The sequence below is a fragment of the Trachurus trachurus genome (assembly GCF_905171665.1).
Source record: "Trachurus trachurus genome assembly, chromosome: 12".
NCBI classification, from domain to species: domain Eukaryota; kingdom Metazoa; phylum Chordata; class Actinopteri; order Carangiformes; family Carangidae; genus Trachurus; species Trachurus trachurus.
This window is the reverse complement of record NC_139908.1, coordinates 1,342,501-1,368,462: the sequence shown is the minus strand read 5'-3', so window position 1 is coordinate 1,368,462 and position 25,962 is coordinate 1,342,501. Positions and strand designations below refer to the sequence as shown.

At 41.4% G+C, this 25,962-nt stretch overlaps 2 protein-coding genes across 16 annotated transcripts in view; both read right to left on the bottom strand.

Annotated features, from left to right (window-relative positions):
* The window catches only part of ogdhb (oxoglutarate dehydrogenase b), a 31,445-nt gene extending 26,362 nt beyond the window's left edge, over positions 1 to 5,083 (bottom strand). Inside the window, exons 1-2 of the mRNA XM_083983611.1 lie at positions 4,927 to 5,083; positions 2,116 to 2,604 (exon numbers count right to left, since the gene is read on the bottom strand). Of these exons, the coding sequence (XP_083839737.1) occupies positions 2,116 to 2,367 (252 nt within the window). The 5' untranslated portion in view covers positions 2,368 to 2,604; positions 4,927 to 5,083. The remainder of the gene's footprint in view (positions 1 to 2,115; positions 2,605 to 4,926) is intronic.
* Positions 5,084 to 13,710: 8,627 nt separating this feature from the next.
* Positions 13,711 to 25,962, bottom strand: part of camk2b2 (calcium/calmodulin-dependent protein kinase (CaM kinase) II beta 2) — a gene marked incomplete at both ends in the record, with an annotated part of 59,485 nt that continues 47,233 nt past the window's right edge. For 10 of the 15 annotated variants that reach the window (XM_083983652.1, XM_083983656.1, XM_083983648.1 and 7 more), the window contains 5 exons: positions 13,711 to 13,946; positions 15,390 to 15,484; positions 19,819 to 19,894; positions 23,595 to 23,643; positions 24,667 to 24,711. In XM_083983652.1, the coding sequence (XP_083839778.1) occupies positions 13,711 to 13,946; positions 15,390 to 15,484; positions 19,819 to 19,894; positions 23,595 to 23,643; positions 24,667 to 24,711 (501 nt within the window). Of the gene's footprint in view, positions 13,947 to 15,389; positions 15,485 to 19,818; positions 19,895 to 23,594; positions 23,673 to 24,666; positions 24,712 to 25,962 lie in introns of all 15 variants that reach the window. The other 5 variants (XM_083983658.1, XM_083983659.1, XM_083983650.1 and 2 more) reach the window with 2 other exon arrangements.

Below are 25,962 nucleotides of genomic sequence, written 5' to 3'. Positions count from 1 at the left end.
ATTTAATAATCGATTATTATTCAATTAATTGTTGCAGCTCTACTTCTTTTTCTTTTTTTTTAATCTTCCAGCTCAGGTTTTGGTTCATTCATATCCTTTTTCTTTTTTTCATTTGGCAGACAGTGAACTGACGTGACTGTTTTCAGTTTGAGAACATGGACACGCACACACACACAGAGTACTGACTGTGTGTATTTGTGTAACCTTTACCCCACTACGTTTTGGGTTTGTTTTGACCTCATCAGGTAGAACAGTGTGGAGGGAGGAGGAGGGGGGGGCGGCTGCCTACACATCATGTTAATTATGGGATGACACTGAAGAATGTTTGCCATAGAGAGCCGAAGCGAAAGCAGGAAGTAGCGTCGCCATGGGACCTCAACTCTGAAAAAGTCTCCATGTGAGTGAACGGGAGTCAAAGTTTTATTTCTAATGTGAGTGAATAGATGATGATGATGATGATGATGAGGTGATGATAAAACTCTCTGAGCTCTACCTGTTTAAGAGGCGCGATCGTAGCTGAAATAATGAAAGTAATGGCAAACAAACACTGCAAGCAGGTTTCCAGGATGCCAAGTAGTCTACTCATTTTAATGTAACAACTGCCGATGGGAACCGGTGTCAAAAAGGAAAAAAGGAAGAAAAAAAAACAAATCGATCACGGACTTCATGATCGATTATCATGGCAACGAACGAAGCTTCGAAGCTTCGATTTTTTTGGGTCAGCCCTAGATGAAACCATACCAACAGATAGATTACGCTGCTAAAAAAAAAAAGAAAAAAAAAAAGCAAGTCGCTGTCTTCTTTCCGACGTTTCCAAAACAAATCTGCACGCGCCGGCCAGACAAACGTCTTCATGACAGCGGGAAATGCAGCCTTCATTCCGGCAAAACACCACCGCTTTCGTCCACAGGGGCCGCCAAAATCTACACTAAATGAAAAGTCTGTACAGGGGCTTTAAGGCAGAAGTAAGTGATCCGGTGGTTTTGTCTAACTTCCTGTCAGCAGATGGAGTTAGCAGTCCCCGCCCTCGTCCCTACGTCACCACATTCAAGCGCATCCCTTGGCTGCACACACAGAGAGGACTGCCCCTTTATGCCGTTCTCTCTCCTCATTGGATAAAGGTTGTAGGATACAAGGAAAGTTTTCTCCTCGGCTTACAGCAGAGCAGAGTGACTGACAGACCCGTGTTTCAGACCAAACACTCTATAGAAGTGATTGCTGTGGGAAGATACAACTATTTAAGACTTATATTAACACAAACATTCACCTTACTTCTGCTTTAAAAATCGTCAAAAAAGATATTGCGATATTTAGGTGAATTGATTTTTTCTCCCACCCCTAATAGATAGTTTACGCTGCTAAAAAAAAAGAAGAAGTGGGAAATGCAGTCTTCATTCCACCGCTTTCGTCCACAGGGGCCGCCAAAATCTACACTAAATGAAACGTCTGTACAGGGGCTTTAAAGGTGTACAGAAATGGCCGTTTGTCCTGTTTGTCGCGCCGAGTTGTCACGAGCTGCAACACGAGTTTACCCGATTAAGGAAAATGAATTTGATTGGTCGTTATCGAGCGGGCGGGATATTCAAAGCTTGGGGCGAGACCGAGCTCCGTGTGTGTGTGCGTGTCTCAGACGTTTGACGGATGACGGATCCAATATCAGTGGCTGGTGAATCGTGTACAGGCTGACGTATAATCTGTGCACCTGCGTTATCCAATGCGGAAAAAAATACACATTTTCATCCCAGATTTACTCAAAAATAGAATTTTGCACAAAGTTTGGCCTACAACGTCTAAAAGATGAGTTATCACATTAATTTTATGATCCAGAGTGGGCTCAAATTCAGTTTTCTTTTCTGTACACCTTTAAAGTCCCATGGCGACCGTTACTTCCTGTTCTCTATATGCAGCGGTGCCGGCGGCGGTGGTGGTGGTGCCGGTAGAAACATGTTCTAGACATGGAACACATACATCCTGCAGCCATGACTGACTGACACACACACACACACACACACACACACACACACACACACACACACACACACACACACACACACACACACACACACACACACACACACACACACACACACACACACACACACACACAGGTACTACCTTGTGCACATTCCTGGGATTCTCCAGCCAGGCGAAGTACATCTCCTCCACATAGTTGGTGCTGGTGCCGTTGAGAAAAGGCTCGGCCGTCACCGAGGCGTTAAAGCACCTAGTGACGGCGGCCGTCGGCTGAAACGTCCTGAAGCCGCCGCCCCCCAACCCCCATCTGAGCTGTGATTGGCTGTGGGCCCCCCCCCTCTGTCCCGAGGTCAGAGGCCGAAGCCGAGCCACTGTAGTCCTTAAACGATGCATAGCTGCTGCTGCTCGGCCACAGCTAGTCCTCTTCCTCCTCTTCCTCCTCCTGTCCCACTGCAGTAACGTCCTCCCAGTCGAGGACTCCTTCACCTCCTCCTCCTCCTCCTCCTCTTCTTCCTCCTCCTCTTCCTCCTTCCTCCTCCTCCTCCTCCTGCCTCCAGGCTCCTGCTCAGTCTGGATGAACCGGTGAGGTGGGCTGCTCCTCCTCAGGTCCTGCTCCTGCTCCTCTGGGTCCTGTTCAACACAAATATAACATGTTGTCCAATCAGAAACAATGCAGCTCGTTTTAATGGACCATACAAACATATTTAAATTTCTGTGTATATAATATATCTTGGCATCTTTATGGGTGTTTTATTCCGCAAAGTCATTTATCTATGTTATTTATTGATGTTTTCTTTGTCTTTTTTGCCTTTGACTTTGATTTTTTAACTTTTTTAAAGCAGAAGTAAGCGATCCCGTCGTTTTGGCTAACTTCGTTAGTTAGCAGTCCCCGCCCTCGTCATGGATCTATTGGTCCTCATCCCTACGTCACCACATTCAGGCGCATCCCTTGGCTGCACACACAGAGAGGACTGCCCCTTTATGCCGTTCTCTCTCCTCATTGGATAAAGGTTGTAGGATACAAGGAAAGTTTTCTCCTGGGCTCAGAGCAGAGCAGAGTGACTGACAGACCCGTGTTTCAGACCAAACACTCTATAGAAGTGATTGCTGTCGGAAGATACAACTATTTAAGACTTAGATTAACACAAACATTCACCTTATTTCTGCTTTAACTCAGTCTGACTCTGCACAAAAAATCCTACCGTAGGCAGCTTGTCTGTGCACGAAACGGCAAAATAAACGTCTTGAATCTTGCTTCATCTCTGTTTCTGTAAACTAAATTCAAGTCCAGACTAGTTTCCTTTCCTAGTAACGTTATTGTTAGATCAAACTGAATCTATACATGCTCACACAATCATTTCACACTTATACTATACTGTTACATTCCTCTCCTTCAGTAGGAGCAGGGCTTGGTGGTGCTCTCCCTCTCTTTTTTATTCACATATCCAGGTGGAAATAATTTTATTTTGACTCTTTTTGTTATAATAAGGCTCTTGTTTTGCTTTCTTTGTTGTTGTTCAACTGTTTTTGAATCTGTGCGTATTTTTCCAGGAGGTATTTCGTATAAAAGCCCATACAGGGTTTTTAACCTCTTCTAATTGTTCTTGATTATTTGGTGCAAAGAGCCTAAATAAAACTAAAACTAAAGAAAAAGCCCAATAACAATTATATTATCATTATACAGTTTGACCTCCTCACCTCTGTCGCTGTGTGATATCTTTAATGAGTGAATCTGGGCCAGCAGGACGGAGCATGAGGGACTGAGTGAAAATAAACTACAGTGTGTGTGTTCATGGTGCAGCGGTGTGGCGGCTCAGCAATTTATATATTAAACATTTCCTGACAACAATATGATGATAAAACCTGTTAGTTGCACTGATTCACAAGAGGAAAAATATTGAACTTGTTTTTTAAAGATGATTTTCAAAAAAAAAACATGGACGCCTTTAGTGCTGTAACTTTATCTTAGTTCTCAGCAGATAATAAACCACAGTGTGGACTGTACATCCTATATATAGCTAAACCACCACTGAGGGGGGAACGTGTCTTGAAGGGGGTCACGCTTAAAGCCATAAAATCTGAACATGTAACCACCACTATAACTACGACCATACAGCTAGTTTCTAATATATGAAAGAGCTGTTTATTGACGAGAAAATGAATCAGAAGGTCTTGTGAATCTACTTTAAAATACAAAGTGAGGTTTTCTTGCTTTTCTCTGTTTGTAAAGAGAACATTTGGGGGTTTTAGCAGTTGGTTGGACTAAATAACACAATTAAAGATGTTATTTTTCAGCCTTTTTCATTTACTAAACCTGCAGCCAAATAGATACTGAACATTTTAACCATAACTAGGGCTTGATTAACAGCTAGCAGATGGTGAAACATTCCTGTTTGATTAATACCAGGCCTAAAATTAACATATTCTGACTAAATCTACAAATGTTATCTATTAACTGTCAAAAAAACACAGAGATGTCCATTTAAATTCATTAAAGATTGAACAGTTTTGACATCTGCAAAACATTTACCTTATAGTTTCTAACATTTTAGCTGTAACATGTCAGTAATGTTTCTGTCAATCAGCTGACATATCGATCTAAACGGCAGAGTATCAGCTGACTCCATGTTTGTTGGGGGGGGGGCAACAACAACAGCTGCCCTGGGCCCCCACACAGTTCACTCCGGCCCTGACTAAACGTCTCTGTAGTCTGTACACCTCGTTCCTCCTTAAAACTTTAACTCTAATCACTTTTATTTTAACTTTACGTAATATTTTATGTATTAACGGTTATAATTTATATTTTACTCGTTAACACACACGTTTCCTGTTAACGTTTACAGCTGCCAACGGTTATTTAAAAACTGTAACGTTGGAGAACAAGCCGTTAAAATGTCGCTGAATGTTCCGCTGAAATAAAACTTTATCAACGGTTTTAATTTTTAATTTTACCTTTCTTTCTTCTTTTCGACTTGTTTCCCGGGTGGTGGATGTCCCTCCGCTGCCTCCAGCAGCCCTGTGACCGAGAGGCGGACTGTGAGAGAGCGGAGTCCCGTCCTGCTGCGTCGCTGAGCGGCCACAGTCAGACTGAACGGCCGGGGGGAGGAGGAGGGAGGGAGGCGCGCGCTCCTCCGGCGGCACTGTCTAATCACCTCTGGTGCTGATCTGCGTCACGACGGCGGCGGTGACGTCAGCGCGTACACGTAAGTAAACAGTGAAAGTGGCTAAATGACAGGGGCTAAAGGGCTAAAATTACCTGTTTAACATGAATAAAAACCACTTAAACAAGATTTTTAAATGATCATTTTACACTTTATGTGTTCATTTAATGGGCTCAATAATGTTAAAACCATAAAAACAACAGAAATGTCCAATTATTCTTATCTATTTATGTTTATTTTTATTTTGAGATAGAAGCCTGATACTGTAAACATAGCCTACATGTAAATGTGTGGTGTTTGTATTGCTGTCTGTTGTGTAGATTATGTTCATAATATGAGAAAGATCTGTTTAAAAAGTTGTAGCCTATATATATATAAAAATATATATTCTTCTTGATTAATTCCTTTAACTTTGTCAGTTGAAGAGTTTTTGTGTCACTGTATGTTGCATTTGTTTATTTCTATGTGCTTCTGTGTTTGTTATTAAATTGGAAATTGATGAATAATAAAGCAGTTTTAAAAAGGAGCTAAACATTAAAGGTAGCCTAGCACCTTAGTTTCACCACCTTTCTCACATTTAGATCAGATGACACAGTTAAAACAGGCTACTGGTGTTTTAAACTGACTGAGAAAATTACATTTTAAAGTGTAAATTCATGTAGCCTATCATATATATTTACTGTGGTGGCAAAAATGATTTCTGTTTATTCAATAAAGAATTTAAAAGAAAGTGTGTGTTGTCCGGCATGCTATCTTTTATAGTTCCCACTTCCCAAACACATACCAATAGACAAAATATATGGCACATGGGTGGTTCTGCCTAGCCTCACCACCAGGACACAACAACAATCCCTTATAAATTCCACATGACACTCTGTGGTGGGAGCATCTCTGGTTCTTAACCTTTAACCTGTCCTGAGTGGACTGTCTGCTACATCTCACAATGCTGTCATCAAGGGATTAACTGAGTAGAACCACATATCACAAGGTGAAAGGAAGTTCTGTTACCAACATGATTATACAACACTTCTAAAACATGAAATTTCACCTACTATGAAATATCTATAGGCTAGCCGATCAGGTGTTTCAACAATGACTAAGTTCCAGTAATGTAAGATTTATGTTGCAATATGTAAAGACAATATGCAGGTTTCTTTACTTTCACCTTTTCACCAACAGGTCTTCATCACCTGAGGCCTCGATCCGTCTGCTTCTTTTAGTCTTCAGACGTTGTCACTCGTTACCGTGCAGTCGACCGACCAGTCCGTCTTCATTTCTTCATTTGCTCTGTTTCTCCTCATTCTGACAACAATGCAGAGCTACTTCCTGCAGCAGCACAGTGTAGTGTAGCCTACTAGTGTCCATAAAGAATCAGAGACAGTGACAGAGTTTGCACAGACAGAAGTGTGTCAGTCATCATCATCTACCTGCAGGAATTGTTTGTGTTAACTTGTTCAGGTTCATTTAGCTCCATTGTTGCAGAGAAGCAGCTTTTCTTCAGCCCTCAGCTCTGACTGAGTCTTCCTGTCTGTTCCCACATCTCCATACCCTGCTGGTGTTTAGTTTTTATGTTAATGTTGTCTATGCACACATCTGCTAGTGATGCTAATGAGCTCTTTGTGATACTAAAAGGCAGAGAGAGACAGAGGAAACATTAACATATGCACCTCAGGAGGCCTCTTACACACCGGGTTAGTCTCTGGTTTGACCGGTGTGAAGCTCTGTGGAAGACGTCACACTGTAAAAACACACATTCAAAACAAGTGGAAAGAAAAATGTCCTTAAACAAAACAAACAACAGTCATGTTTACACCCAGTAAACATCGTGTGTTTACACACCTTAAGCTTTTAGAAACACGTTAGATTCTCATTAGCTATCATTTTGACTTGTTCATTTACATTTATGTTACACAGTTTATTCTTAGTAATTGGTTTTCGGTGAACGTGACTGCCACCAACTGGAGTGGTTTGACATTTACATCCTTGTTCATGATGCATAGAAAATGTAAATGATGCTCAATGTTGTTAATATTACTGGATTATTTTAGTAATAGATTGGTAAACACGTCAGCAGAATCTTAATGTCTAAGCTGACTTTTCCTGCTTATGAACTGTTGTTACATTTATTTCACCAGAGCTGCTGTAACACAGTTATTAACATGTTAATCTAACTGGTAACTGTTAAGAGCAGCAGCTGTGCATATATTGATTTATAAATATAGGCCTACAATATTTCCCAATAGTTTAAAGTGTAAAGTGGGATATGAATGAAAGACAAGTGTAAAGTACAAGAACTCTTCAGCTCAAACTAACTGTTCTGGTACAGTTCAGAGCAGAATAACATAGTGAGTTCCCTCGGCCTCAGGTCGGACTGATCCTGGACTCTGCTCCAGTTTTACAGCAGCTACAGATAAATGTTCTGGTTCGTTGCCAGATGTACTTCATCCATGACAGTAAACACCAACCTTTGTCTGGACACTGATTATGGAATAAAAGACCGAGTTAATAACTGTCTCATACAGACGAACAACACACACAACAAACATCTAGGCTACCTTTATAGGCCTACTGTATGGAGCTTTAATACAAACGTCTACCTTTATTCTGAAGGAGCTTTAACACAAACATCTACCTTTATTTTGAAGGAGCTTTAATACAAACATCTACCTTTATTCTGAAGGAGCTTTGACACAAACATCTACCTTTATACTGAAGGAGCTCTAATACAAACATCTACCTTTATTCTGAAGGAGCTTTAACACAAACATCTACCTTTATTTTGAAGGAGCTTTAACACAAACATCTACCTTTATTTTGAAGGAGCTTTAATACAAACATCTACCTTTATTCTGAAGGAGCTTTGACACAAACATCTACCTTTATTTTGAAGGAGCTTTAACACAAACATCTACCTTTATTCTGAAGGAGCTTTAATACAAACATCTACCTTTATTTTGAAGGAGCTTTAACACAAACATCTACCTTTATTTTGAAGGAGCTTTAACACAAACATCTACCTTTATGGAGCTTTAATAAAAGTGTCTACCTTTATTTTGAAGGAGCTTTAATACAAACATCTAATAAATAAATGTTTTACAGTGTTTTTGATAAGATATCTGTGAATCGGTATCTTTACTCAGCTCTCTGATCAACAGCCACTGATTTCCTTTATTGATCTTTAGCCAATCAAATCACTGCATGGTGATAAGAATAGGAGTTAGATGCTCTCTGCATTGTCATTTTATTGATTCACACACTGATCACATCTGATTCTCACATTTCAATATTGATAAGACTTGGAAGAGGAATCTTCATCATCATCTTCATCATCGTCCAGTGTAAGTAAAGTAAATAAATAAAGACGAAGCCCAGAGTCGTCCGTCCTCTCCTCCTGTCACTCACCTTCTCTCAGGCTCTTTGATTTCATCATCACTAACTTGTTACCTGATCGTGGGTTCGATGCCAAAGGGGACACCAGTTAATCCTGTTCAAGTACTGAACACTGGTACCGGACAGGAAGGAGGAGGAGGAGGAGGAGGTCAGGTGTTGGTTTTGGCTTCGTTCCCTCTGTCCGAGTTTCAGTGACACAATAATCTGCTAAAAACAACCAGCACAGTGTGTGTGTGTGTGTGTGTGTGTGTGTGAGTGTGTGTGTGTGTGTGAGTGTGTGTGTGTGTGTGTGTGTGTGTGTGTCTCTGTGTGTGTGTGTGTGTGTGTGTGTGTGTGTGTGTGTGTGTGTGTGTGTGTGTGTGTGTGAGTGTGTGTGAGTGTGTGTGTGTGTGTGTGTGTGTGTGTGTGTGTGTGTGTGTGTGTGTGTGTGTGTGTGTGTGTGTGTGTGTGTGTGTGTGTGTGTGTGTGTGTGTGATGATAATCCACTCACTGGTGTTTGTTAATGTGACTGAACCACAGGCACCAACAGCTGTGACGGTGTTTTACAGCAGCTCTGGTTTAATTTTAATAATAAAAACTGGGGAAAAAAAACATCTAATAAAGAATAAAGATGAATAATTCTGTAATAACGAGGTCACATCAGGAGTGAAGACGTTTTACATCAACAGTTTAAACTAAAGAAACAACCTATTAACTGATTGGTTGCCTTATTTCATTGATATGCTTTTATATTTTTCTATTTATGTGTTATTTGAGTTGCTTTATTCTGACATTTCTGCACTTTATTGTAAAGTATTTATGATTTGTATCTGTGAAAAGCACTGTAAAAATCAAACTAAAGTGAGAGCAGCTGTGAAACAAACCGAGTCTGTCTGTCTGTTGTGTTGTGTTATTGTGTTGTGTGGTGTTGTGTTGGCGCCCTCTTGTGTTCAGCTCAACTCCTACAGGTCGACACTACTGAGGTCACCAAGGGTTTACACAGAGAAGAAACCTGCAAAGATTTCACATTCTGCTTCATGAAAGTGGATTTTCATTTATATATTTAAGACTTCATATATTTATTTTCACCATTTTAGGCCAATAAACAAATAAAATATATATACATGTCCAGTGAAAACCATGCATGTGCAATATAGATTTTTTTTTAAATTTTCTGATAAAATTAAAGATATTGATATGATTTGTCCACAAAAATATGTATTAACTGGTTTAAAACATATTAAAATGACATACACTATTTTAATCTAGATATACAGTAGCCTATATGAATAATGACATTTCAAATTAAAGTGTAAAATATAAAATCTTTTTGCAGATACATGATTTTCAGGACTCAGGGAAAAATTCAGAAAAAAAAAAAAAAAAAAAAAACAGTTTCCAAACACTTTGCTGCCAATGTCTCGTTAAATGTTTTAATTTAATCACTGACAATAATAATAATAATATTATTAATAATAATTGATTAATGATCCAGCCTGACGTGAGCTCTGTGACGTCCAATCTCAGGTTTCATCTGATAACTGTAAAGAGACGTTTGGAACCAGCTGTTTCTCTAAAAAAGGCGACTTCCTCTTTCACTACGCTCAAGAAAAAAAAAATGATAACAATAATTTATGCACTTAACGAAGCCCAGAAAACAGAGGCAGCAGATTTACAGCTCACCAGCAGCTCAGTCCAGAAAGAGAAGAAAATGAAAAATGAAAAATAAAATCAACTAAATGCACGATAACACCTCAACTCACCAATCTACTACCTGGGAATGTCATGCAGATAAATACCGTCTACAGCAGAAGTGTTAAGTTAAGTCACCACGATGAAACTGGAAGTTTTACATGAACAGCGTCGGATACGAGAAGTTTTCAACCATTTCAGCGTTTTTTAAGTCGCAACGTTCAGAACACAGAGGATCGATTAAGAAACGACAGGAACATCTTCAGCATGCTGCTTTCACTGTCTCACAGAGCGGCGGGAAAGAGAGGAAGGGGGGATAATAAAAACTCCATTGAATAACAAAACAAAAAAAACAGAGAGTTAAATATTAAATCCACCCACTGGTCTCAGGTGGTTCAGGTTCAGCCTCAGTCGTGCAGAAAAACAGCCACTGCTACGAGGGAAACAGGAAGGAGTCATGCTCATCATAAAAAAGAAGAAGGAGGAGGAGGAAATATACTAATAATAATATTAATAATAATAAATTTACTGTACAGTCGAAAGAGCACAACGATAGACTGCAGCCAGAATAATACGAGAAGTAACAATTAACTGTATGTAGGAGGAGTCCAGGTTTAGCCCAGGTTTAGTCCAGGTGAAGTCCAGGTTTAGCCCAGGTTTATTTCAGGTTTAATCCAGGTGAAGTCCAGGTTTAGCCCAGGTGAAGTCCAGATGAAGTCTAGGTTTAGCCCAGGTGAAGTCCAGATGAAGTCTAGGTTTAGTTCAGATGAAGTCCAGGTTTAGCCCAGATGAAGTCCAGGTTTAGCCCAGGTGAAGTCCAGGTTTAGTCCAGATGAAGTCCAGGTTTAGCCCAGATGAAGTCCAGGTTTAGTCCAGATGAAGTCCAGATGAAGTCCAGGTTTAGTCCAGATGAAGTCCAGGTTTATTTCAGATGAAGTCCAGATAAAGTCTAGGTTTAGCTCAGATGAAGTCCAGGTTTAGCCCAAGTGAAGTCCAGATGAAGTCCAGGTTTAGCCCAGATGAAGTCCAGATGAAGTCCAGGTTTAGCCCAGGTTTAGTCCAGGTGAAGTCCAGGTTTAGTCCAGGTGAAGTCCAGATGAAGTCCAGGTTTAGCCCAGATGAAGTCCAGGTTTAGCCCAGGTTTAGCCCAGGTGAAGTCCAGATGAAGTCCAGGTTTAGCCCAGGTTTAGTCCAGATGAAGTCCAGGTGAAGTCCAGGTTTAGCCCAGGTGAAGTCCAGGTTTAGCCCAGGTGAAGTCCAGACGAAGTCCAGGTTTAGCCCAGATGAAGTCCAGATGAAGTCCAGGTTTAGCCCAGATGAAGTCTAGGTTTAGTCCAGATGAAGTCCAGGTTTAGCCCAGATGAAGTCCAGGTTTAGTCCAGATGAAGTCCAGGTTTAGCCCAGATGAAGTCCAGGTTTAGTCCAGGTGAAGTCCAGATGAAGTCCAGGTTTAGTCCAGATGAAGTCCAGGTTTAGCCCAGGTGAAGTCCAGGTTTAGTCCAAGTGAAGTCCAGGTGAAGTCCAGTCGAAGTCCAGGTTTAATCCAGGATAAATCCAGATGAAGTCCAGGTTTAGCCCAGGTTTAGTCCAGGTTTAGTCCAGTTTAGCCCAGGTTTAGCCCAGATGAAGTCCAGGTTTAGTCCAGGTTTAGTCCAGGTTTAGTCCAGGTTTAGTCCGGGTTTAGCCCAGGTTTAGTCCAGGTTTAGTCCAGGTTTAGTCCAGGTTTAGTCCAGGTTTAGTCCGGGTTTAGTCCGGGTTTAGCCCAGATGAAGTCCAGGTTTAGTCCAGGTTTAGTCCAGGTTTAGTCCAGGTTTAGTCCGGGTTTAGCCCAGGTTTAGTCCAGGTTAGCTGCAGTGTCAGACTCGAGACAAGACGCAGGTTTAAAGAGTTTCTTTCTGGAGCTGATCGACCCCGGCGTCACCGTGGAGACGGTGGAGGCGGAGTCAGGAAGTCATGGTGTCGGTCGGTTGGTCGGTGTTACGGTCGGCGGTCGAGGTCGTAGAAATGGCCTCTGCTCGGCTCTGCCTCCTCGCAGTCGCACAGATCTGGAGGGAAAACACAGAAACTGGTTTTATTATTGGTGCTGTTGAGTTTCTACAGTGGCTCAGAGAGGACAAAACTCAAACTGATTCAGAAAGAAGCATCAAAAGTGATGATGTCATGTTTTCATGAACATAGTGACAGTATATTTACATGCGTAAAATGTCTTGGTTTAAATGTGTGTATTTTGTAAGTTCCATTTGTTTTATTTAATGTATACACCTTTTTCCGAACGTCAAAAACGTAAGCGTAAGCGTTTTGCTCTTCCGGTAAGAGTAAAATGACATCCGGTTGGTTTGCCGACGGCCGTCTGCCTGACTGCACCTGAATGCAACACCAGTGCCTCCGTCCTTCCTCACACTACACAGTGGTGACAATTTTAACAGGCCGAGCCCACAACTCCGCTGAGTTTCCGTGGTTACCTACGGTCACGATGCAACATGGCCGCCTCGGTTCGGTGCGTCGCCCACTTATGTATTTGTAACGACTTGTAACAACTCATTCTAAGGAACCAGAAAGCTTTACTTTGTAGCAGCTGTGATTCACCTTCAGTGAAATACAGAAAGACATGTTTGATTTTTTATCATAAAAAGCCAAATAAGTTACACACTGGGGCTTTAAAGGGCGTTTGCCATAGATATACGTAGATGCCGCCTCTGACGCTGCTGCCCATTGGAACGGATTGTCGCCGCCGCCGCCATCTTGAGCAGGAGGTGTCTAACTTTGACTTCCTGTATCTACAGAGGCAGAGGTCTATGACTGAAGCCCTTTGTTTTAATAGAAATACTACAACTCAGCTACATAACTCACATTAGCAGTTAGGGTTCATGTCAGTGCCATAAAACTGATTTAATATGGCCTAGCACAATTATATAGGTAGCCTACAGTGGTTTACACTCACTTGCCGGCCTCATCACCATGGCAACCACAAACTCACAGCCGGGGGAAACAGCTGATAAGCCTAATAGCCTACACATACAGGCAACAAAATAACAAACTATTAATATATGAACTAGCGGTATACTGTATGCACTAAATGTAACACATATCCCACCCTATGATACGTTACGTTAGTTTAATTTATGTCAGTTAACTTACCTACATCAAATTCAACAAGTTCATAACAGTTATAAAACAACTTATTACTGGAGAAAAGTTATTCCATGTCTCTTCGTTTTGGCGTTTCTTTCATGGGAACATCTGTACGCGGCACAAAAGTTTAAGTTCTTCCATGTCTCTTCGTTTTGGCGTTTCTTTCATGGGAACATCCGTACGCGGCACAAAAGTTTGGCATTTGGCCAGATTCACAGCTGTCAAACCCTCTGACTGTTGACTGCTGCTCAGGAGGAACTACTCCTCAAGATGGCCGCTGTCAGACATTCCTGACAAGCCCGAATGCGGCATCTACATATATATATCTATGGGCGTTTGCTGCTAATAAACACTAAATTCAACATGTATACCATATGTCACCTCATCCCTGCAGCGGGGCGGCCGGAGCTCCTGAGCAGTGGAAGTGGACGTTCTGCCACCGACTGTCCCGGCGGTGCCACACCCTGGTCTCCTCTGATTGGCTGGAGCGAGGCCGACCCTGACCGTCCACGAACTGCGTCAGGCGGATGTAGGCGATGCACGCCGCGTCGTCGCCGATCATGTGCACATGAGGGTTGAGGATGGTGGTGTGGATGGGTTTGCTGTTCTTGGAGAGGACTGGAGAGAGAGAGAAAGAAAGAAAGAAAGACAAAGAAAAAAAGAAAGACAGACAGAAAGAAAGACAGAAAGAAAGAAAGACAGAAAGAACAGAAAGAAAGACAAAGAAAGACAGAAAGAAAGAAAGATAAAGAAAGAAAGACAGACAGAAAGAAAGACAGAAAGACAGAAAGAACAGAAAGAAAGAAAGACAGAAAGAAAGAACAAAAAGAAAGACAAAGAAAGAAAGACGGAAAGAAAGACAGAAAGAAAGAAAGAAAGAAAGAAAGAAAGGCAGAAAGAACAGAAAGAAAGAAAGAAAGACAGACAGACAGAAAGAACAGAAAGAAGGAAAGAAAGAAAGACAGAAAGAAAGACAGACAGAAAGAACAGAAAGAAGGAAAGAGAAAGAAAGAAAGAAAGACAGAAAGAAAGACAGACAGAAAGAACAGAAAGAAGGAAAGAGAAAGAAAGAAAGAAAGAAAGAAGAACAGAAAGAAAGACAAAGAAAGAAAGACGGAAAGAAAGACAGAAAGAAAGAAAGAAAGGCAGAAAGAACAGAAAGAAAGACAGACAGACAGACAGACAGAAAGAACAGAAAGAAGGAAGAAAGAAAGACAGAAAGAAAGACAGACAGACAGAAAGAACAGAAAGAAGGAAAGAGAAAGAAAGAAAGAAAGAAAGAAAGAAAGAAAGAAAGAAAGAAAGAAAGAAAGAAAGAAAGAAAGAAGAACAGAAAGAAAGACAAAGAAAGAAAGACGGAAAGAAAGACAGAAAGAAAGAAAGGCAGAAAGAACAGAAAGAAAGAAAGACAGACAGACAGAAAGAACAGAAAGAAGGAAAGAAAGAAAGACAGAAAGAACAGAAAGAAGGAAAGACAGAAAGAAAGAAAGAAAGAAAGAAGAAAGAAAGAAAGAAAGACAGAAAGAAAGAAAGGCAGAAAGAACAGAAAGAAAGAAAGAAAGACAGACAGAAAGAAGGAAAGAAAGAAAGACAGACAGAAAGAAAGAAAGAAAGAAAGAAAGACAGACAGAAAGAACAGAAAGAAAGAAAGAAAGAAAGAAAGACAGAAAGACAGACAGAAAGAAGGAAAGAAAGAAAGACAGACAGACAGAAAGAAAGAAAGAAAGACAGACAGAAAGAACAGAAAGAAAGAAAGAAAGAAAGAAAGAAAGAAAGACAGACAGAAAGAAGGAAAGAAAGAAAGAAAGACAGACAGAAAGAAAGAAAGAAAGAAAGAAAGAAAGAAAGAAAGAAAGACAGACAGAAAGAACAGAAAGAAAGAAAGAAAGAAAGAAAGAAAGACAGACAGACAGAAAGAACAGAAAGAAAGAAAGAAAGAAAGAAAGAAAGAAAGAAAGAAAGAAAGAAAGAAAGAAAGAAAGAAAGTAAGTATTTAAATTCACCATTGACTCTTCAGTTAATAATAAAACATCAGTGTGTGACGGTGAACGCTGATCGTACGGTTGTCAAAGTAGAACCGGTGGAAGTCCATCCCCTCCACCAGGTTCCCTAGACCCTCGGGCTCAAACGAGGTCAGACCGGGGTCACAGATCTTCCTGTGGAAACAATCAAACATCATGTGGTTAAAAATACAGTAAAAAAAATAAAAATAAAAATAAATCAAATGTTTTATAGTAAAACGAGGAACACAGAAAAAAGACAGTTTACTGTGCTGCTCAGTTTGGCTCCGCCCCAATTTGGAGATGTCCAAAAAACACTTTCAGCCACTGTGACATTTATGGAAGCTCAAGTCTGAACAGAAAAAAATAAACTCTGACTTCATATCTCATTATTTTAATCATAGTAACTCATAATTAAAATCTAATAAGAAACAATAGTAACAACGTTTATTTACATACTGCATATAAAACACCTGATAACTTTAGCATATTTGTGGATATTTCATTTGTAAATGTGTTGTTGTTTATTTTCTCTCCTTATATCTAAGATATCTGACCCACAGACCTTTTTTGTCTTAATAAAGTAAGATTAGACTTCTTTATTAATCCTACTTATGGGAAATTTGATAGAATCTGAGTCAGGAGCTGCCAAAAGGATATCATCCACGTACTGAAGAAGTGTAACGCCCTGTGGTAAGGTCAAGGATTGCAGCTGTTGTTTCAAGACATGATTGAAAATTGAGGGAGAGTCAATAAAACCCATAGGGAGGCTAGAGTATGTATACTGTGCACCCTCATATGAAAAAGCAAACATCTGCTGTGAGTCTGGGTGCAAAGGTACACAGAAAAAGGCATTTCCCAAGTCAATGCAAGAGAAAAAGTGTTGTTCTGGTGAGATAGCATTCAGCATGGTGTATGGGTTCGGTGTGTCATAGTTGGTGGGAACAACCACCTTGTTTATCGGTGTTACGGCCAAAGGGGGTTCGGCCTTGTCTGTGCCTCTCTCCCTCTCCTTGTTCCCTTCACAGCTCCACCCAGGCCTCAATCACCAGAACGAGGCTCACCTGGGCTGGCCAGTTAAATACCCTGCAGCTGGCACTGGAAGACGGGGGCAGTGCGTGGGGACTGCTGGGCTTGCCTGCCTCCCATCTTGGCTATTTGTTCTATTTTGTTTGTATCTTTATGTTTTATATTAAATCTCCTTTTAGTTGATTTAGTGCCTTTGTGTTGTGTTTGGGTCATTGTTTGGGTCCATTGTTATGCCCCTCTGGGCCAACGAAGTTCTGGGGCGTAACAATTGGGGGCTCGTCCGGGATACTGCCCCAGTCTTCCAGTGCTAGCTGCAGGGTATTTAACTGGCCAGCCCAGGTGAGCCTCGTTCTGGTGATTGAGGCCTGGGTGGAGCTGTGAAGGGAACAAGATGAGGGAGAGAGACACAGACAAGGCCGAACCCCCTTTGGCCGTAACAATCGGTCTGAGATCATGGACCAAACGATAGTCAGGTTTACCAGGTTTTGGAACAGGATTGATTGGAACACTTGGAGGAGAGTGGCTGAGTTGTGTTTTTTTCAATAGTAACCAGGCAGGTGTTTGATGCCTGGTATTATTGGATGGGACGCTGTTTGTACTGTTGATGTAGTTTGGTGCTGTTCTGAGCATTATTTGTGGCTATGAGTGGCTTTTTGATGGAGGTTGGCTGGTGGCTCCATAGACAGCAGTGTGTTTCTATCTGACTGTCTGAGCTCAGGTCACTACAACTGGAGAAGATTGATCTCTAGAAGGTTCGACTGGGTCTGACAATGCTTTAGAAACCATGGGTTAAACATACAGAGGAATGTCCCTTTAAGTTTTCATAACTGAGAACCTCCAGGATTTTTTTTATTTTCATAATGACCTCCTCTCCCCCTCCCTCCCCCGGCCGGTCAGCCTCAGCATTACTCTAAATTGAGTGGTGGTGGGTAGAGGGGGGGCCGGGGGGGGGGGGGGGGGCAGAGGATAAAACAATGGCTGTAATTACACTTTAATCTTTTAATACAAAGACAGAGCACATTTGCATGTCAATCAGATTAATGGTTCCTGAGCTTTTAACATCACAGTCGTTGTTCTGCTGCTGCTGCTGTTGGTTTAAAGGGACAACCAGGAGTTTCTATTTGGTTCTAAAAGAGTCTCATATTAATGTGGATGAATCTACGTTACCACTTGTTAATCGGTCCATTTTAGATAAATCTATAATTTTGTCTTTATCGTTATTTTGTTATTACTGTATTATCTAGTGGTCGACTCGCCCAGCGCTTCCTAGTTTCGGTTTCCCTGACGCTGCCCGGCGGGTCATGGGAATAACGCCAACGAATCGCCGTTCATTATCAGAACTACGACGGTATCTGATCGTCTTCCAACCTCCGACTTTCATTCTTGATGAATGAAAACAAACATTCTTGGCAAATGTTTTCTCTTTCTTTCTTCCGTCTTGCACCGGTCCAAGAATTTCACCGTGTGCACGCTGAGGCTCATGGGAAATGTAGTGTAAAAACACTTTGCTTTCTAAAACTCAACGTTGTTCCTTTAACTACAACAAGAAAGAGGAAATAATATGGAGCTATTATTGTTGCAATATTATTTGCAAATGCGTATCTCAATCTGTGTGTGCGTATTCAGATCTGTGTGTGCGTATTCAGATCTGTGTGTGTGTAATATGATCTGTGTGTGTGTATTCAGATCTGTGTGTGCGTATTCAGATCTGTGTGTGTGTATTCAGACCTGTGTGTGTGTAAAAAAAATCTGTGTCTGTATTCAGATTTGCAAGTGAAGACAAATCTGCAAGTGCATGCAAAGATCTGTGAATGTGAACACAGATCTGTAAGTGTACATAGATCTGTAAATGTGTAAACCGATCTGTAAATGCGTACTTAGATCTGTAAATGTCTGTCATCACTTACAACTCAGGCAGGAGCTCTCCATTGGCTGTGTTTTTACACGTGACTTTTGCAACACTTCTGCCGCGGCAGATCTGTGATCTGAAAATGTGTAGAAATGAGATTTGTCTGTGACCTCAGTGTTCCTTTGCCCTGAGCTCAGGCTCACAGGCTCATGCTGCCTGGCTGCAGTAGCAGTACCGACCCGGTCCGTGTACGAAGTATAATTCAATTACGTTGTTCACTTTGTACCATGAGAAATGTCGTTTTTACCGGTATTTCCTGTTTGATTGACGTGAGACGTACAACGCAATTCAGCGCACCGAAGTGCCCGCTTGTTCCTTTCTCCAATTTGTACAATGAAAATTGAAAAAGGAAGTCGAGAGCCGGAACCAGCCTTCAAAGTAAAAGCTCCGCGTTTTGATGGCTACAGCAACGGACAATTTAAAAGAAAGAAGAAGAAAAACTCCGAAACGAATTAAATACTTAATTCACAACAAATCGCCTCCTAAACGATTACCATTTACCCCAGTAAAAACGACATTTCTCATGGTACAAAGTGAACAACGTAATTGGATTATACTTCGTACACGGACCCCAGGCAGCGTGAGCCTGTGAGCCTGAGCTCAGGGCAAAGGAACACTGAGGTCACAGACAAATCTCATTTCTACACATTTTCAGATCACAGATCTGCCGCGGCAGAAGTGTTGCAAAAGTCACGTGTAAAAACACAGCCAATTGAGAGCTCCTGCCTGAGTTGTAAGTGATGACAGACATTTACAGATCTAAGTACGCATTTACAGATCGGTTTACACATTTACAGATCTATGTACACTTACAGATCTGTGTTCACATTCACAGATCTTTGCATGCACTTGCAGATTTGTCTTCACTTGCAAATCTGAATACGGACACAGATTTTTTTTTACACACACACAGGTCTGAATACACACACACAGATCTGAATACGCACACACAGATCTGAATACACACACACAGATCATATTACACACACACAGATCTGAATACGCACACACAGATTGAGATACGCATTTGCAAATAATATTGCAACAATAATAGCTCCATAAAATAAGAATAAAGAGTGTGTGTGTGTGTGTGTGTGTGTGTGTTCTTGTACACGCTACGTTGTGAGGACCAGAATGAGTTTTTAATCAACAGTTTAACATTTTTGGGAAGTGAGGACATTTTGGCCGGTCCTCACTTTTTCAAAGGGCTGTTTGAGGGTTAAGACGTTATAATTAGGTTTAAATTAGGTTTAGAGTAATGGTTAAGTTTAGGTTATAATTAGGTTTAAATTAGGTTTAGAGTAATGGTTAAGTTTAGGCATTTGTTTTGGATGGTTAAGGTTAGGGTAAGGGGCTAGGGAATACATTATGTCAATGACATGTCCTCACAAACATAGATTTATAAGGATGTGTGTGTGTGTGTGTGTGTGTGTGTGTGTGTGTGTGTGTGTGTGTGTGTGTGTGTGTGTGTGTGTGTGTGTGTGTGTGTGTGTGTGTGTGTGTGTGTGTGTGTGTGTGTGTGTGTGTGTGTGTGTGTGTGTGTTGGACTCACGCGTAGGCCTCAAAGTCTCCATTGTTGACAGCTTCGATCAGCTGCTCTGTGATCTTGATGATTTCCTGTTTGCGAGCTGCAGCGGTGAAACAACAAACACTGAGTGTGAGTGAAGCTCAGGTCCCGGCAGACACTTAACAATTAAACAAACTCTCTCTCTCATACACACACACACACACACACACACACACACACACACACACACACACACACACACACACACACACACACACACACACACACACACACACACACACACACACACACACACTCACCTAGGAGCTTGTTACTCATTGTTACTCATGTCTGTATCATGTCTTCAGGCTCAGAGTGAAATCTCCTGCGCCTCCTCCTCCTCCTGCACCTCCTGCTCCTCCACTCGCTCAGCACTCTCGCTCCGTGTCACATGATAAAACGCTTCTACTCTGCTTCTACTTTTCCACCTCCATCCATCCATCATCCATCATCATCATCATCATCATCCTCCTCATCCTCCTCCTCCTGCTCCTCATCATAACGGTGGTTTGCATGCGACTGGTTTGCAGCACTGAGCTCACAGCTCTATTCTTGTCCCGGCGCTTTGGATCAGATTTATTTACCGTGTCCTTCTCCCGGCGCCTCCTCCTCCTCCTCCTCCCGACACCGACAGGAGGAAGGCTTAACTCGCTCTAACCCTCTCTCCCTCTCTCTCTATCCCCCTCCCTCTCTCTCCCTCCTCCCTCTGTTTCTGTTGCTTCCATTCATGGCTCTGTTCATCTATTCATCTGGAGTAAAACTCTGCTTCCACCTGTTTTCTCCTCTCTGATTTATAGTTTTACAAGTGTTTAAAAAAGTTGTAAATGTTTCTTTCTCTTGTTCCACTGAGACAGCATTTAAATTCTGAGCTCATTTCTTGTGTGAATATCCACTTAAATTACATTTGAATGTATGTGACCCCCGCCTTATCCTTCCTGAACAGGAACTTTTGGTAACTCTTTAATTTAATTTACTGGTCCTTTATTATGTGATAATGTCAAGAAATAGCCAAGAAATAGTGTTCAATTTTTGTATGTATGTGGAGGTTTGTCTTTGTTCATCTATTGTGGCATGTCTAAATAAATAAAAAATAGTGTTCAATTTCATAGTAATGTGTAGAAATATTAGCCTGATGCATCAGCCGCTTACTTCATTACATTTCATATAGCGGTCTGAACACGAGCCATAGGGATTCGTTTGCTTCCGGGAGGCGGTTGCTTACATTTGCTTCAACTAATCGCTGCTGCTTGGTGGTCACGTGTGCTATACACCGGTTAAGCTCATAGGTTAATCTTGAGCGCTTGAGTTCAACGTCATCGCCTTCACTTACCCGTCTGTTCGCTGATTGGTCCGTCCGCTCTGGCGGACGGAGCAAACCGAAACGCATTGCTAGTGTCCTGACTACATGTTTGAGGCAAATGAAATTTGCCGGAACCAGTAGGCGGCGCTAGCCTGGCTATAGAAATATAGCCAAGAAATAACAATTGATTGTGTTGAAATAGCTCAGAAATATTCATCAACTGCAAGGACTTGGTGGAGAAAAATTCTGGCCTTTTATTTCCCAAAAAATAAGCATGAAAAGCATGTGTAATCTTAAAACATAACATTACTATGAAATTGACCGCTATAGGCTATTTCTTACGACGGAGTGTTAGGGCCACATTGACAAATAAAAAAATCACAAATTTCGAGAATAAAGTTGTAAATTTACGCCTTTATTCTCGTAATGTTATGACTTTTTTCTCGTAGGAAATGTACGACTTTATTCTTGTAAATTTACGATTTTTGTTATTATCGTCATTATTATCATCATCATGCTGTCTCTCCTCTTCCTGTGACGTGTCCTGCATCGTCCTGCACAGAGTCGCTGATCTAAAGTGAGGAAACTGTTGATGAAAATAATCCGGCATAAAGATTTCCTGGATCTACATCTTTCAGTGGATTAACAGAAATGTAATATGTTGCTCTCTGCCCCTCCCTCCCTCCCTCCCTCCCTCCCATGCATCCATCAAGTTTGGATCAGATCTGTTCAGGACTTTTTGTCTAATCCTGCTGACAAACAAACAAACCCACTGACCAGCTGCACGGTGCGTTCAGGCTCAACGTTAACAGCAACGTAAAACTCAGCCACAGCTGCTCAGCGCCACATTATTCAAACAGCGACTGCAGCCGTTAAAGAGCAACACACACACGTTTCTACTAAATATTGTTCTTCATTCATGTGTCTGCAGATGTAATATCCTGTATATAGCCTAATGCACCAGGCTCTACACAGTGTCATCATACAAAGGTTTACCCCCTCACCCTGAGTCCATGACCAGCAGATAGACACCATCCTTTCGACTGTGTGTGCAGTAACCATGGAGATAGAGCCGTATCGCCGTAATTAGCTTAGCTCAAACACTGGAAGTGTATGGGTAGTGTTAGCCTGCCTCCACCTAAAGTCGCTAATTAGCTTAGCTCAAACACTGGAAGTGTATGGGTAGTGTTAGCCTGCCTCCACCTAAAGTCACTAATTAGCTTAGCTCAAACACTGGAAGTGTATGGGTAGTGTTAGCCTGCCTCCACCTAAAGTCGCTAATTAGCTTAGCTCAAACACTGGAAGTGTATAGGTAGTGTTAGCCTGCCTCCTACCCGAGCTGAAATCAGCAGTCAGAAGCTGATTTCATTTTAGCTCTAAACTCTGTAAATATATCACTTTATCCACATTTCAAACATGTTTAGGTGAGAAAGTAGCCGTTTAGATCAGCAGTGTGTCGTTAATTTGTCTAAATACCAGCTGTTTACAATTTTGTTGGGACGAATTCGGCGCTACTCAAGCTAGCCGTTGTGACCAACGCACTTCCGGTTACTTTCACAAAATAAAACACCCGTTGCCCTTTACATAGAGAAAACCACGATGACAGAATTTGTGCTTTTACTTTGAAACAGGAAGCTAACCTACCCTCGATGTAGCTAGCTTGAACCAAAATAAAGCGTCTTTGCTTGAACGCTCCGTTTTGACCGATCTGGTCCCGTTAGCGGCATTTGACCGCTCAAGATGCCTTACCGGAGAGTTTAGTCAGCTCTGAGACGAAGATCGGCCCGCCGGTTTCCCTTTAGAGTTGCTGAAGAGTTTCTCTGATGACTTTAGGTGGAGGCAGGCTAACACTACCTATACACTTCCAGCGTTTGAGCTAAGCTAATTAGCGACTTTAGGTGGAGGCAGGCTAACACTACCCATACACTTCCAGTGTTTGAGCTAAGCTAATTAGCAACTTTAGGTGGAGGCAGGCTAACACTACCTATACACTTCCAGTGTTTGAGCTAAGCTAATTAGCGACTTTAGGTGGAGGCAGGCTAACACTACCCAATACACTTCCAGTGTTTGAGCTAAGCTAATTAGCGACTTTAGGTGGAGGCAGGCTAACACTACCTATACACTTCCAGCGTTTGAGCTAAGCTAATTACGGCGATACGGCTCTATCTCCCTTGTTACTGCACGCACAGTTGAAAGGATGGTGTCTATCTGCTGGTCATGGACTCGGGAGTGAGGCAAGACACGAAAAAAAAAAGTTGGCGTATCCCTTTAATGTGATCAGCAAACTTTTGCATTAAACTGTGTGTGATGATAATATTGTAAATATTATAAACACACTTGTATGGAGCTGCTCTTTACAGCTCAGAGTCGTATTCACTCATTCACTCCCACAGCCACTTTGACATGAGGACGGAACGAGTGTGTGTGTGTGTGTGTGTGTGTGTCTGTGTGTGTGTCCTACCTTTCACATCCTCGTCCTCGATGGTTGTGTTGCTGCTGTCAGACGATTCCTGCAAAGTGCACAGAAAAGAAAACGTCACTTAAACACACAAACACTGCTACACACACACACACACACACACACACACACACACACGTACACAACTGCATCAGCTCTTCAACAACACAACTCTGTAAATATTAACACAACAACTTTGCCATGAAGAGCAGACGACGATGCTGAGCCACTGATGACATCACTGAGCTCCATGGCAACAACCTGACAGGTGGACAAGCTCCGCCCACTTCACACATGCAGGTAGACACACCATAGAGATGCACACACACACACACACACACACTGAGAAACACACTGAGACACACACTTCCTGTATAGAGGAACAGAGTGAGGATGATAGATGAGTAGAAAGAAGAGATGGAGAGAATAGGAGGAGGAGGAAGATGAGGAGGAAGAGGAAAGGAGGAGAAAGAAGAAAAATAAGAGGAGATAGAGGAGGAGGAGGAAGAAGAAGAGAAAGAAGAGGAGGAGGAGGAGGAAGAGGAAAAGAGAAGGAGGAAGAGGAGGAGAAAGAAGAGGAAAGGAGGAGGAGAAAGAAGAAAAAGAGGAGATAGAGGAAAAGAAAAGGAGGAAGAAGAGGACCAAAAAGGGGAGGAGGAGGAGGAAGAAGAAGCGAAAGAAGAAGAAGAAAAGAAGAGGAGAAAGAGGATGACCAAAAGGGGGAGAAAGAGGATGAGGAGGAAGAGAAAGAGGAGGAGGAGGAAGAAGAGAAGGAAGAGGAAAGGAGGAGGAAGAAGAGTAAAGGATAAGGAGAAAGAAGAAGAAGAGGAGATAGAGGAAAAGAGAAGGAGGAAGACGAGGAGAAAGAAGAGAACCGAAAAGGGGAGGAGGGGGAAGAAGAAGAGAAAGAAGAGGAAGATGAAAGGTGGAGGGGAAAGAAGAAGAAGAAAAAAGGGAGGAGGAGGAGGGGGAGAAAGAAGAAGAAGAAAAAGAAGAGGAGATAGAGGAAAAGAGAAGGAGAAAGAAGAGGACCGAAAGGGGGAGGAGGAGGAGGAGGAGGAGGAGGAGGATGTACCTTGTTCCCATCTATTGGATTATAGATAACAGTAGTCTGAGGCTCCTGGAGGGAGAATGGAGAGATGAAGAGGAGGAGGAGGAGGAGGAGGAGGAGGAGGGATGTTGTTGTTGGCGTGACGACAGAGTGAAGGAAAGTTAGAGAAAGAAGAGGAGGATTAACGGAGAGTGAGAGAAGGAGAGATGAGTTCAATACTTTCATTCAGAGGAAGAGAAGATCCACAGATGAACTCACCGATGTTCATCAACTGTTACTAAACTCATCGCTGACACTTTATAACATCAACTACTACACACTGTTACTCATCACTCACTCTCACTCTCTTTATTCCGTCACTAATTTGTAACGAGAACGTAAATTTAAGAAGATTGTTGATTGTTTTCCTTTTTAAGTTGTAAATTTACGAGAATAGTCGTACATTTTCGAGAATAAAGTCGTACATTTCCTACGAGAAAAAAGTCATAACATTACAAGAATAAAGTCGTACATTTCATACGAGAAAAAAGTCATAACATTACGAGAATAAAGTCATAAATTTACGAGAAGAAAGACATACATGTCCTACGAGAAAAAGTCGTAAATTTACGAGAATAAAGTTGTACATTTCATACGAGAATAAAGTCATAACATTATGAGAATAAAGTTATACATTTACGAGAATAAAGTCATAAATTTACGAGAATAAAGTCGTACATTTCATGCGAGAAAAAAGTCATAACATTACGAGAATAAAGTCATAAATTTACGAGAATAAAGTCATACATTTCCTACGAGAAAAATGTCATAACATTACGAGAATAAAGTCGTACATTTCATACGAGAAGAAAGTCATAACATTACGAGAATAAAGTCGTAACTTTATGTGAATAAAGTCATACACTTCCTACAAGAAAAAAGTCATACATTTACGAGAATAAAGTCGTAAATTTACGAGAACGAAGTCATACATTTTATAGGAGAAAAAAGTCATAACATTACGAGAATAAAGTCATAAATTTACGAGAAGAAAGTCGTAAATTTACGAGAATAAAGTAGTAAATTTACGAGAATAAAGTCGTACATTTCATGCGAGAAAAAAGTCATAACTTTACGTGAATAAAGTCATACACTTCCTACAAGAAAAAAGTCATACATTTACGAGAATAAAGTCGTAAATTTAAGAGAATAAAGTCATACATTTTATACGAGAAAAAAGTGATAACATTACGAGAATAAAGTCATACATTTCCTACGAGAAAATAAGTCATAACATTACGAAAAAAAGTCGTAAACACACACACACAGTTCAATACTTTC